At 41.7% G+C, this 12,245-nt stretch overlaps 1 protein-coding gene across 1 annotated transcript in view; it reads left to right on the top strand.

Annotated features, from left to right (window-relative positions):
* Window positions 1-7,035, top strand: part of LOC117352117 (mucin-5AC-like) — a 94,317-nt gene extending 87,282 nt beyond the window's left edge. The window contains exons 33-36 of the mRNA XM_033928251.1: window positions 2,330-2,458; window positions 4,090-4,135; window positions 5,184-5,292; window positions 6,187-7,035. Coding sequence (XP_033784142.1) covers window positions 2,330-2,458; window positions 4,090-4,135; window positions 5,184-5,292; window positions 6,187-6,376 — 474 coding nt within the window. The 3' untranslated portion in view covers window positions 6,377-7,035. The remainder of the gene's footprint in view (window positions 1-2,329; window positions 2,459-4,089; window positions 4,136-5,183; window positions 5,293-6,186) is intronic.
* The last annotated feature ends 5,210 nt before the right edge of the window (window positions 7,036-12,245 follow it).

Genomic DNA, 12,245 nt, shown 5'->3' with positions numbered 1-12,245 from the left:
GATCGCCGGTGCTATAGCATTCCTTGCAGGCTGCCATCGGCCTCTGCAGCACGTTCCCTCTGCTGCGGTCCCGCCCCTCCGCTGACATCAGGGGCAGGATGGCAGCAGAGGGAACGTGCTGCTGAGGATGATGGCAGCCTGCAAGGATCGCTACAGCACCAGCAATCCTCTCTGCAGGCTGCGGTAATTATTTGAAGGTAAGAGCGGGAGGCCAAAGGGGAAGCCGGAGAACGCTGCAAAGAGCGGGCAACGCTAGTACTGACCGTGGGCCGCAAAATAGTACCTGGCGGGCTGCAAGTTTGACACCACTTCTTTGAGTTGTGTGTGCCCAATTTGCACACAGAATATAATTGAATACTGAGCCAATTAGCACTGATAATTGGCTTCTTAACAAGCAATCATTAGCATCAATTGGTTGAATTTAACTTTACGCACGTAAATTTAGATGTGGGGTCTTTGCGTAAAATTTATGCACAGCGCCAAACAGGCGATGCGGAAATGGGATGGTCACGGGTGGCTCAGAGGCGTTCCTCAAACTTATGCATGGAATTACAATTGGTACAAAATGCCGCAGCAAGGTTAGTTGACCGGATGGCACATAATGCGCCGATTCTGAAGCAATTACAATGGTTGCCAGTTGTAGTTCAGGTGCAACATAAAGTTCTTTCTGTGGTCCATCAGACTATTTGCCATCCGACACCAGGTTGTGGCCCTTTATAAGCCTAATAGATCTTTAGGATCCGAAAATCAAAAACTAGTCCTTCCATTAGTGCAAGGAAATTAGGTAGAAACTAGAGCGATGACTTTCTGCATTGCTGGTGTCAAAAGTGGGCCAATTGCGACTGTTTCAGTTGAAGAAGCAGGTGAAAACTCAGCTGTCTGTTCCTGCATTTTTGTGATTTATTCGTTGGCAAACGAAGAGAAGAAATAGTTTTATTTCGTAGATTTTGTGATATGGTTTGTTTTTATCTTCTGTATGTTTTAACTGATGTAAACCGTTTAGTTTTTTGTAAGTTTTCAAGAAATAAATGATAGATTAAGGGCATTTGCGCCTAACTTTGGCTCCCTGTTATCAAGCTGCATTAGAGTTTTTTTTATCACTGGCTGCTGCGGTTAACCCTTTCAGGACCATAAGGGTCGTAGGCCAATTTTTGTGGTTTTGACGACATTTTTATGGTAAAAAGGGCTTGCAGATGCCAAAAAATTGATTTTTTTTGTGAAATATCATTATTTTTTTTAAAAAAAATCACACTTCTGGCTTATGGACAGTGTGGCAAGTGAATCTTCTCGTCCATCTGGCAACGACGCTAATGAATGAATGTCGGAACCAGTTTGTTTACATAAGGGCAGTATCCTATGGAATCCGTACATATCAAATTTAGAACTGTAGACTATCCCAATCAAAATTTATAGGATTTTAAAGTTATGGGACAAATATGTCCCTTGGTCCTGAAAGGGTTAAAGCTCTGACTCTCGTAGGAATTCTGCGAGTGTCAGAGATTTTACCACAGCGGTCAGTGATTTTAAAAAAACCCTAACATGCCTTGATAAAGGGATCCTGTATGTGCAAAGTTTTGTACCACATTTCCGTTGGTACAAATTTATTTTTTTTAATTTTTTTAATTCAATTTTCTATACCGTTCTCCCAGGAGCTCAGAACGGTTTACATGAATTTATTCAGGTACTCAAGCATTTTCCCCTATCTGTCCCGGCGGGCTCACACTCTATCTAATGTACCTGGGGCAATGGGAGGATTTAAGTGACTTGCCCAGGGTCACAAGGAGCAGCGTGGGTTTGAAGCCACAACCTCAGAGTGCTGAGGCTGTAGCTTTAACCACAGCGCCACACTCTCCCCAAATGGTAGCATCGAAAGTTAGGCTTGGCTCCATAAGCACTATTCTATAAACTGAGCTTAACTTTAAGTTCTGTTTATAGAATAAGGCTTATGCACAATAGATAGAATTCAGTCCCAAGTGTACACTTACCTGCAAAATTGCCAGTAGGGCACCTAAGTGCTATTCTGTATTACCGATATCGGATTATGCAGAATCTGGACACCTAGTTTGCTGTTATAGACAGGCTTTCGCTGCGTGACATTGAGGCTTCTAAACCGAGGTACCCACATACAGAAATGCCCCATACTTATTTATTTAGCCTCTTTGAAATTGACATTTCTTATAATCATAAAGGAAGCATTTAGAAAATAAATTTCAACATAGTAGAACTGGTCACATACCAACAATAGCCAACCAAACAAGGAAATAAAACATCCCTTTAGCCCACCATCATAAAACAGTATCTTTGATCAACTCATAATTATTCATTTTAGCCTGGAGAAAAATGGTACTACCCTGCTTCGAACTGTACCTACTACCAATGTGAAGAAATCGAGTCTCATTGTGTCACAGCCGTGATGAAGAAAACATGCCCCATCATTGAACCCGTGGATTGTGAATCGGTATGCTCTTTAATGTTTGATTATGTGTTTTTGCTTTTACTTTGTGTGGGAAAGTTAGGATGACCTGGTTGAACAACTGAACCTGTACAGAATACAAGGGCAAGCAGGACCATCACAGCTGATGACTTCAAAAGAAGAAATCGAGATTGTTCTGTCACCTCCGCAAATAGGAACTGATTAGATGTCACCCAAATTGGCTCTTTTCCCCTATTTTGAGGTTAGAATTTAAAAGCCCGATATTCTATTTTTTAAAATCTTTTTACATGGAAGACTTGACCCCAATCTAGAGAGGGTGGTTTGAAAAGTTTGATAAAAAAAAATAAAGTTAAACAAATATTTGTAAAAAAAAACCCCACTTATTTTTCTCAAAGTAGAGGGGTATTTTCAAAACAAACATCTAAAGTCCGATTTGGATGTTTGAAGCAAAATGTCCAGATCAGAAGCACAATAAAAGGCCATTTCTGAAACCTGAACTGCTAGATGCCCAAATATATATATTTTTGGAAAATTGTCTACTTAGATGTTTAGGTCACCATGATGTCTAGACCGCCAGAACGTCCAAAGTTATACCCCATTGTTGACCAAAAAATCATCCAAGGTGGAAACGTCTAAATGAGCTGCATTTGGATGTGGGAGGGGTCACCATTATGATAGACTGGCCCCATAGATATGCCAACAGAGCAGTGGGGCACCTTAGAGGGCACTGCTGTGAACTTCATATAAATGGTGCAACATATACATCTCACCATAACCCCCTTAAAAGTTGTAATGAGTCTCCTCAAAACTCCACCAAAACACACTATACCCACCTGGCTACCACCCCAATGGTACTTATATGGCAGTAGAGTAGGATTTTGGTTGGTTTGGGTGGATTCAAACTTTCCACCATAAATGTGGGTAGAGTGGCTTATGGGTTTGGGTCCTCCTCTCTATGGTTCACTAGCCTACTCAAGACACCTGTGTGATGCTCTAGTAGGGAAGGGAAATGAGAGTTGACAGGCAGTATTTTAAGGCCAAGAAGGGGTAGAGACCTGGAAAGATACAATGAAGAGATGTGACAAGGTCTGAGGAAGCAATGGGAGGGTCAGACATGGAGAGAGGGATGAGACAGTTGGAAAAGATTAGACACAGGAGAACAAAACAGGGTGCCAAGATGTCAAACTCCAATCAAAGAGCCTCAGGAAGAAGAATTCAGCTGAAGAAAGAAAATTTCAAAAAAAGGAAACAAAATAGAATGAAAAAAACAAACAAACCAGGAGCATAAGTGAAAAAGGAAGCAGAATTTTAAAACAATCAGTGAAGAGTGAGTAAAGATATGGTTTGTCCCTGTGGTCATCCATCAGAGATCTACAGCAGATCCATAAAACCCTTCTCTGATAATTCAAGATTTCTCGTGATTGGCCCTGTATGGGTTTTCAAATCTAGTCCTTGAGAGTCCCTGACAGGTCAATACGCTCAATAAATATTTATGGTACATGGTTGCCCACATTTGGTCAGGTAAGAGACTAATTTGCATATTCTGGTCACCATGAAAACCAGACTTGGTGGTTTGCAAGGATTGAATTTGAAAACTGTTATTCCAGCACTTTCCAAGAAAATTCATTCATTCTTTATGTTCGTGTTTTATGTAGGGTATGATAAAGAGCACACCAGATGGCTGCTGTAAAACTTGTAAAGGTATGTCAAGATATTTCACTGTTGGAAAAAGTGCATTGAGCTATATCTATCATAATAAAACCCTTAGCACGCATGCACACTTTAAACTCCGTGCCTCCGTGCTTTGTGCTTCTGTGCCGCATGCGGCGGTTTTGTGCAGCGGTTTAATAATCTCGCCTTCTGCCGCCAATCACCTGTGCCGGCATCAGCTGATTTCCTGCCTTCTGCCGGAGCTCCTCTTCTTCTCACTCCTAGACCAGCAGCTAGCCTTTGCTAGGCCGGCCCTCTTCGATGATGTGAGGCGGGCTGGCCTAGCAAAAGCCCCAAGGCTGCCTGATGAAACCGCAGCTAAAGCTAAACTAAAGCTAGCTGATGCAGGACAGGGGGAGCAGGGAAGGGAGAAGGGGTACTGCTTTGCATGGCAGATAAAAGGAAGGGAGAATCGGTAACGCTGGACACAGAGAGCAGGGAATGGGTACTGCTGGACAGGGGGGAAGTAAAAGGAAGGGAGAAGAGGTACTACTGGACCTGGCAGAAAGGGAGGGAAAGGAAAGGTGCTACACACTGGAGGGGAGGGTGAGATGGTACATGGGGAGAGCGCATGTTGGGTTGAGGGGTGGGAAGGAGGGATGCCACTGAGGGAAGAGGCAAGGACAGAGAGAGAAAGTGTGCAGGAGGAAGAAAGTTTTGGACGTGGAGAGGGTGAGATGGATGGGGAGAGAAGGAGAAATGTTACACTGGGGAAGGGGGAGAGGGCAGAGAGTAAAAAGTTGGACTCATGGAGGGAGGGAGAGATCGATGTTGGTTGGGGAGGGAAGGAGGACCAGAGGAAAAGCATGCAGGAGACCCTGAAAACAGTTAAAAGAACAGAAAAATAAAGTCACCAGACAACAAAGGTAGGGAAAATGTGTCAGTTTTGAGAAAGGGAAGATGTTAAGCTTTAACTGTGAGGGCCGCAGAAAAAATAGTTAATGGAAAGGACAATTTTGCATGAGGTTAAAAACGTTCTTAAAGATTAGTGTTAAACTATTACACTTTCTTTCCTCTTTTTTTTTTTTTTAAATAAAAGCTCCAAGGTCTTGTGGGATTCGAAATGAATCTATTCTCGTTCAGCTTGGATCATGCCAAAACACTGTTACCTTTACATACTGTGAAGGAGTATGCAGAAGTTCTTCCGTGTAAGTAGCATGTGTGTTTCTGAAAGAGAAGCGTGGAGGATATCATCAAAACAAACCTAATAGGGGAAACTGATACCTTTTGACTATGCTTTACACATTTTTTATTTATGTAATATGTTTATTTACCGCTAAAGTGACCATAACATGCTGGTTTGAAAATGAACCATGGATTATAGAGATAACAAAAAATTGGTTGTTCTAAAGGTGTTTCTAGTCATGGTGTTCCCCCCCCCCACCCCCCCCACCCCCACCCCACCCCCCTCAAGTTTTATCCGAAACCAAAATTGCCACAGAAACTGAAAACTTTTGGCCAAAGCTGAAACCGGAATCTCAAGTTTGCTTATGTAAATGTGTTCTAGTGAGGGCAGCTGGGGATTGTCAGAGCTTGCAGTCTGCATCCCCCTGCTAAAACCACCGTTTCCAAGCCGAAATAGAATTTTAAGTAATAAAAGAACACATTTTGCCTTCAAGCAAAACAACTATGCCACACTTTGGGCTCCTTTTACAAAGCCCCGTTAGTGGTTTTAACGCCCGCTAGTCGGAAACCTACCGCCGGCTCCAAAGGAGGCGGTAGCGGCTAGCGCGTGCGGTATTCCACATGTTAAGGCCTAGCGCGGCTTTGTAAAAGGAGCCCTTTGTATGGGTGTGTTGAGGAGAGGCAACTCCTGTTTGTGAGGGGAAGGAGGGAGACAGACGAAGGGAACAAAGCACAAATTTTTGACTTTCACTGAAAACACAGGGCCCTTTTCAGCTGAAACTGAAATGTGGCCAAAATTTAGTTGGCCTGTAATGGAGATGATCTGTATACTCACACTAGATTATAAAGAGCAACTGATAGCAGACTTAGAAATGGAGTGAAATCTTACAACATCTGTCTTGTTTTCATCTGAGCAGGTTTGCAAAGGAAGAGGAGAAGATGGCTCCCAAATGTACCTGTTGTCAGGAGGTGAAGTCTAGTTATAGACAGGTGCAACTTTTCTGCCCGAATGGACGCACCATCAATTATCAGTACATTTACGTGGAGATCTGTGGCTGTGTGCGCAATGCGTGTGTTCCACTGGAAAATTTACCAGGCAAAGAATAAGACAAAAAAAGGTAGAAGAGGCAGATAAAAAAAGAAGACCCCCAAATAGCACAAATCTACCGAGGAACACGGAAGCGGCAAGACTAGCATTATTCTTTCACTATAAATATGTCCTTTTGTGCTTCCCATAGTCCTGTTAATGAAGAAGCAGAATTCCACACTGTCCGCTATTCGGACATTTCCACATTATGAACTAAATAAAATGTTGATTTATTTTCTAAGCAAACAAGAGATGGTAATAGTCTCGTAGTACTGTTTCATGGACTTAACTGTTCAATACGCATGTTAGAAATATCAGGGAAATAATAGATTAACCCACCCCCTCCCCATTTAAGCTAAGATTAACTTCTAACAGCAATGTTTTCCTGTAGACTGGGTCAATAACTGCTAGTTTCATTGGAGATTATTGTTTGTATTAGAATAATGGATAATGTACCTGTTTCTTAACATTTCATTATTGCTGTATATATGTTCTAGTGGTCAAAACCTGAAATCATTGCTGATCTTCCACCAAGAACTGAATGTAATAGCTGCGGCCTATGGAACGTTCTCCATAGCAGAGTTTATGTGCATCCTCCTAGGGGAACAATATTTTTTTATTTCTTTATGCAGACAATTTAATATAATGTCCACCTAATAAAATCTGTAAAACAATGAAATGGGGTGTTTTTTTCTTGTTCGCGTAAAATAATATTGTAAAACTAAAACTTATTTAGGGAACATAATTCATTTTACTGTAATGTATTTTAATGGGTTTTGCCCAGAAAATTTGTGGTTTCAATGCTTCAATTTCCAATATTGCATTTTGTGCAATCTCATTTTTTTGAAAGAAATGTTTATTTTTAATTTTTTTTTTTTTAATCTGTTACACTGATCAATAAATGTTTAAACATGAACTATCATGTACTCACTCAGAGGGCCATAATCAAAACCTACGTCTAAGTCCGATTCCACCGTATGGCGCTAAATGCCCAACTTCAGCACTGGGAAAATGTCCATTCCTGAAAGGCAAATCACTAAGGCGCGCTAGCCGTTAGGTGAATCATGAAGGAGGTAAAAGGAAGAACTGAGGGGTCATAAGTGGGAGTAACCATAGAGGCTGGAGCCAATTCTTGGAAAATATGTTAGACCGCTGAGATATTTAAAATAATTGAGGTTTGCAGAGTGAACCTCCAGTCCAAACCAAACAGACAGTGTTGTGTGTGAAAGTGACATAAGAGAACTCGGTAAGTGAGGCTTATGCCAGAGTCATTCCACATAGCTTAAGTATAAGTGTAGGATGCCAAGGTTAGGAGTGAACCAGGGATGGCTGGAGCACAAAGGATGAGGGAGATGAGAGGGGCAAAAGCATCAAACATGGAGCAAAGAAAGGTGTGAAAAATGGCAACCTGAGGAGAGGGGGAGAAGGACAAGGCCTTCATAAAGCCTCACTTGGAGCCTATAATGGCTTGAGATGAACATCGTCAACTATTTACATCACTTTGGCAGGAGGGCGTTGATGGTGACAACAAGAACAAGAGCTCCATGTTTTAAAATGTACTGGATAGCCCCAGAAGAGGATTCTCAATGGGTAGCAGGTCACCCCTGACTGTTTACATCCCTTTGGGAAGAGGATAGTGACAGTGAAAAGAACAAGAGCTGTAGCTACAGACGAGGGATCTAAATGGCGAGGAGTCTTCAATGGCGACTGTTTTCATCACTTTGGTAGGAGGGCGGTGACGACAAGAACAAGAGCTTCATGTTTTAAAATGTACTGGATAGCCCCAGAAGAGGGATCTCAATGGGTATCTATACCCTTCTATCCCCTTTTCCTTCAGGAAATCATCCAATCCTTTCTTGAACCCCAATACTGTACTCTGTCCTATACACCCTCTGGAAACGCATTCCAGGTGTCCACCACCCTTTGGGTGAAGAAGAACCTCGTAGCATTGGTTCTGAATCTGTCCCCTCTTAATTTTTCCAAATGCCCTCTCATTCTTGTAGTTTTTGAAAGTTTGAAGAATCTGTCCCTCTCCACTTTTTCCAACCTCTTCATGATCTTGTAAGTCTCTATCATATCCCCTCTAAGTCTCCGCTTCTCAAAGGAAAAGAGCCCCAGTTTCTCCAATCTTGCAGCGTATGAAAGGTGTTCCATACCTTTTATCAAACGTGTCACTCTCTTCTGAACCCTCTCAAGTATCGCCATATCCTTCTTAAGGTACGGCAACCAATATTGGATGCAGTACTCCAGATGCGGGCGCACCATCGCCCAATACAACGGCAGGATAACTTCTTTCGTTCTGGTTGTAATACCTTTCTTGATAGTACCCAGCATTCTATTCGCCTTCTTAGAGGCCGCTGCGCACTGTGCTGACGGCTTCATTGTGTTGTCCACTATTACCCCCAAGTCCTTTTCTTGGGTACTTTCACCCATTACTAGCCCTCCCATCGTATAGCTATACTTCGGGTTTCTGTTTCCTACATGCAAGACTTGACATTTCTCTACATTAAACTTCATCTGCCATCTCGGCGCCCACTCTTCTAGTTTGTTCAGGTCCCTTTGTAAATCTTCACAAATCTTCTTTAGTCCCAACTCTACTAGTTTGGTGTCGTCTACGAATTTTATTACTTCGCACTTCGTCCCTGTTTCTAGATCATTTATAAATATATTGAACAGCAGCGGTCCGAGTACCGACCCCTGCGGAACACCACTCGTGACCCTCCTCCAGTCCGAGTAGTGGCCCTTCACTCCCACCCTTTGCTTTCTACCCGCCAATCAATTTTTGATCCATCTATGTACGTCCCCTTCCACCCCATGGTTCTTCAGTTTCCATAGTAGGCATTCATGGGGTACCTTGTCAAAGGCTTTTTTTGAAATCTAAGTATACGATGTCTCTGGGGTCCCCTTTGTCCATCCATTTGTTAATTCCTTCGAAGAAGTGCAATAAGTTCGTTAGGCACGATCTTCCCTTACAGAAGCCATGTTGACTTGTTTTCATCAGTTTATTCCTTTCTAGATGCTCATTGATGCTGTCTTTTATCAGCGCTTCCGTCATCTTCCCCGGAATCGAAGTCAAACTGTAGTTCCCCGGGTCACCTCTCAATCCTTTTTTAAAGATGGGCGCAACATTTGCTATCTTTCAATCCTCCGGGATCGCGCCTGTTTTCAGGGATAGATTACAAACCTGCTCTAGTAGTTTTGCTATTTCCTCCTTTAGTTCTTTCAATACTCTAGGGTGGATTCCGTACGGGCCCGGAGATTTGTCACTTTTTAATTTATCTATCTACTTGTGTACATCTTCAAGGCTTACCTCCATGGATGTTAATTTTTCTGCTTGATCTCCTTTGAAGATTTTTTCAGGTTCCGCCAAGTTGGATGTGTCCTCTTTTGTAAATACTGACGAAAAGAACATGTTTAGTGTATCCGCCACTTCCTTTTCCTCCTTCACCACTCCTTTCCTATCTCCATCATCCAGCGGTCCCACCTCCTCCCTTTAACATATCTGAAGAATGGTTTGAAATTTTGTGCTTCCCTGGCTAGCCTCTCTTCATATTCTCTTTTTGCTCTTCTAACCACGAGGTGACATTTGCTTTGATGTTTCCTGTGCTCTTTCCAGTTTTCCTCGGTTTTGTCCTTTTTCCATTTCCGGAATGAATTCTTCTTATCTCCTATCGCTTTCTTTACTTCTTTAGTTATCCACATCGTACCTTTTGTTCGGCTCTTTTCTAAATCTGGGGATATACAAACATGGATTTCAAGGATTTTTGTTAGAATAGGAATGCCAGCGATGGGCCAGTAGCTTGAAGTTTTGGAAAGGTCTGCTGTTGAAGTTTTCAGTATGGGTGTGAGCAATTTTGCCCATTTCCTTGGTTAATTTCCTGTCCCTATATCGGCTCACTGTAGCTGAGAAACTTCTCTTTGGAGGGTGCAGACAAGGTTGTGATAGGACAGAGTACATTACGGGGTTATAAAGAAGGATTGGACAAATTCCTGAAGGATGCGGGGATTGAGGGATACAGATAGAGGTAGAGATAGGATTATGAAAGAGTATAGATAAAAGCATAAAGGGTTTTGGACAAGGATCACCTTACAGGTCATGGACCTGATGGGCCGCCACGGGAGCGGACTGCTTGGCGCGATGAACCTCTGTCTGATCCAGCGGAGGCAACTTCTTATGTTCTTAGCAAAATATCTCTTTTAGAATTTTTAATATTTTTATTTTATTCTGTTTCTTTAAATTATTTATAGTTAGATGACACAGGTTTGTTTTAACTTTTCCTGTCTTTCTGGAACACAACTGCCTTGCCATTGTAAATTTCAGATCCCTCTAGCCTAAGGTCATGTCAAATATGAATACAGCACGGATGGCTGGATGAAGAGCTCGGTGATGAAACCGACACCTAACTTGAGAATACATATCAAAGAGCTGAACAGAGAAATGGGGTAGGGGGATGTAATATTAAGTGACAACCGCCTGTAATCCAAGGGTATAGAAAAGTAGAGTGTTTTTCTGAATAGAAAATTTTTTTTAAATGCTCTGGTTACTGGACACACAGATAAGTTAATTTCTCTCAGGAGCAGTGTCTCCAAACGGGTCACTTTTGCAGAAGGCTACACAATGTCAACGGCAATCAAAAAATCAGAAATTGTTGGGGTTTGCCTGTCCAGAAAATGGTAAAACTCATTTTAGGTGACTGCATATCCCTGGCTTTGTATGAGCCATGGGGGTGGGACTGGGGCATAACAGGGCAGATCTAGGGGGGTCCAGATTTTACTGGAGTAAAATCTGGCAACTACTCTGACCGTATCTCTTGGTACTTGAGGATCTTCTTTCTTTTCCTGCAGCTTATGGAGTTATCGCTAAGGGCAGACACTTTGCTGATTAATGCCCATCTGGGGTTTTTCTATTTCACCACTGTGTCCAGTTTCTTTGCATCCAGCTTTTTACTGGTCAGAATGGGAATGACCCAGATGATCATAACCCCCCAGTGCTTTTCCAGTCCAATGATGCCAAAGTTCCCAGCGGATGTGAGAAGTTATTTGCTGCGATCCGTGTCTCCCGTAATCCACTGTCCTGGGTTGCAACTTTCCAAATTCTTATCCTTTGGTTTCAGTTCCCTTTTCCTTAAATGTGTCCAGTTTTGATTGATTTACATTTCCCACTCTGTTTCCACATTAACCATCTAGGGTTTTTTTCCATGCTGGTGGGGATGATGTTGAAACTCTGCTCAGGTAGGGGAAAAATGATTCAGCCTTTATGCTAAAATAGGACACTTCCACAATAATAGGATGCACTGTGTCAGATTTTTAATACATAAATTTTTTTTTTTTTTTAATAAAAATTTTTCGTTTCAAGAATTTTACTTCCTCCTAAATGTTTTACCCTTAAATGTGTTTCTTATTATAAGATATGTAACTTTAACCTCCCTTCCCTTCCAATTGTTGTTGGTCTTGTCTAATATCTAGTGTTTATATATTTATTGTATGTTTTTTATCTTAACTAATTGTATTTTTATGTACATCGCTTTGTAGAAAGATATAGCGATTCATCAAATATTTAATAAACCTTGAAACCTTGAAACAGTACAGACTGAACATATAACTTTTCAATGTTCTGAAAGTCATAAGTATAAAGACAATGAAGAGAAACCTTTTACATGTTCTGAATGTGACTGGCTGTATGAAATTTAAATCCAAATCAAGGAAGGAGAAGTGTAAAGGGGAGAAATCATGATCCAACCTTTATCAGTCCAGTAGTGCACTAGAAGAAATCTTTGTTTCCTTGTACCAAAGCGTATTGGGTTCAACTCCCCTGACTCTATTTTAAATCCAAATCAAGAAAGGAGAAATATAAAGGAGATAAAACGTGTGCCAACTTTTTTTAGTCCA

Source organism: Geotrypetes seraphini, chromosome 19 (genome assembly GCF_902459505.1).
Source record: "Geotrypetes seraphini chromosome 19, aGeoSer1.1, whole genome shotgun sequence".
Lineage (NCBI taxonomy): Eukaryota > Metazoa > Chordata > Amphibia > Gymnophiona > Dermophiidae > Geotrypetes > Geotrypetes seraphini.
The sequence above is the reverse complement of the archived record's forward strand: the minus strand, read 5'-3'. Positions and strand labels throughout refer to the sequence as shown.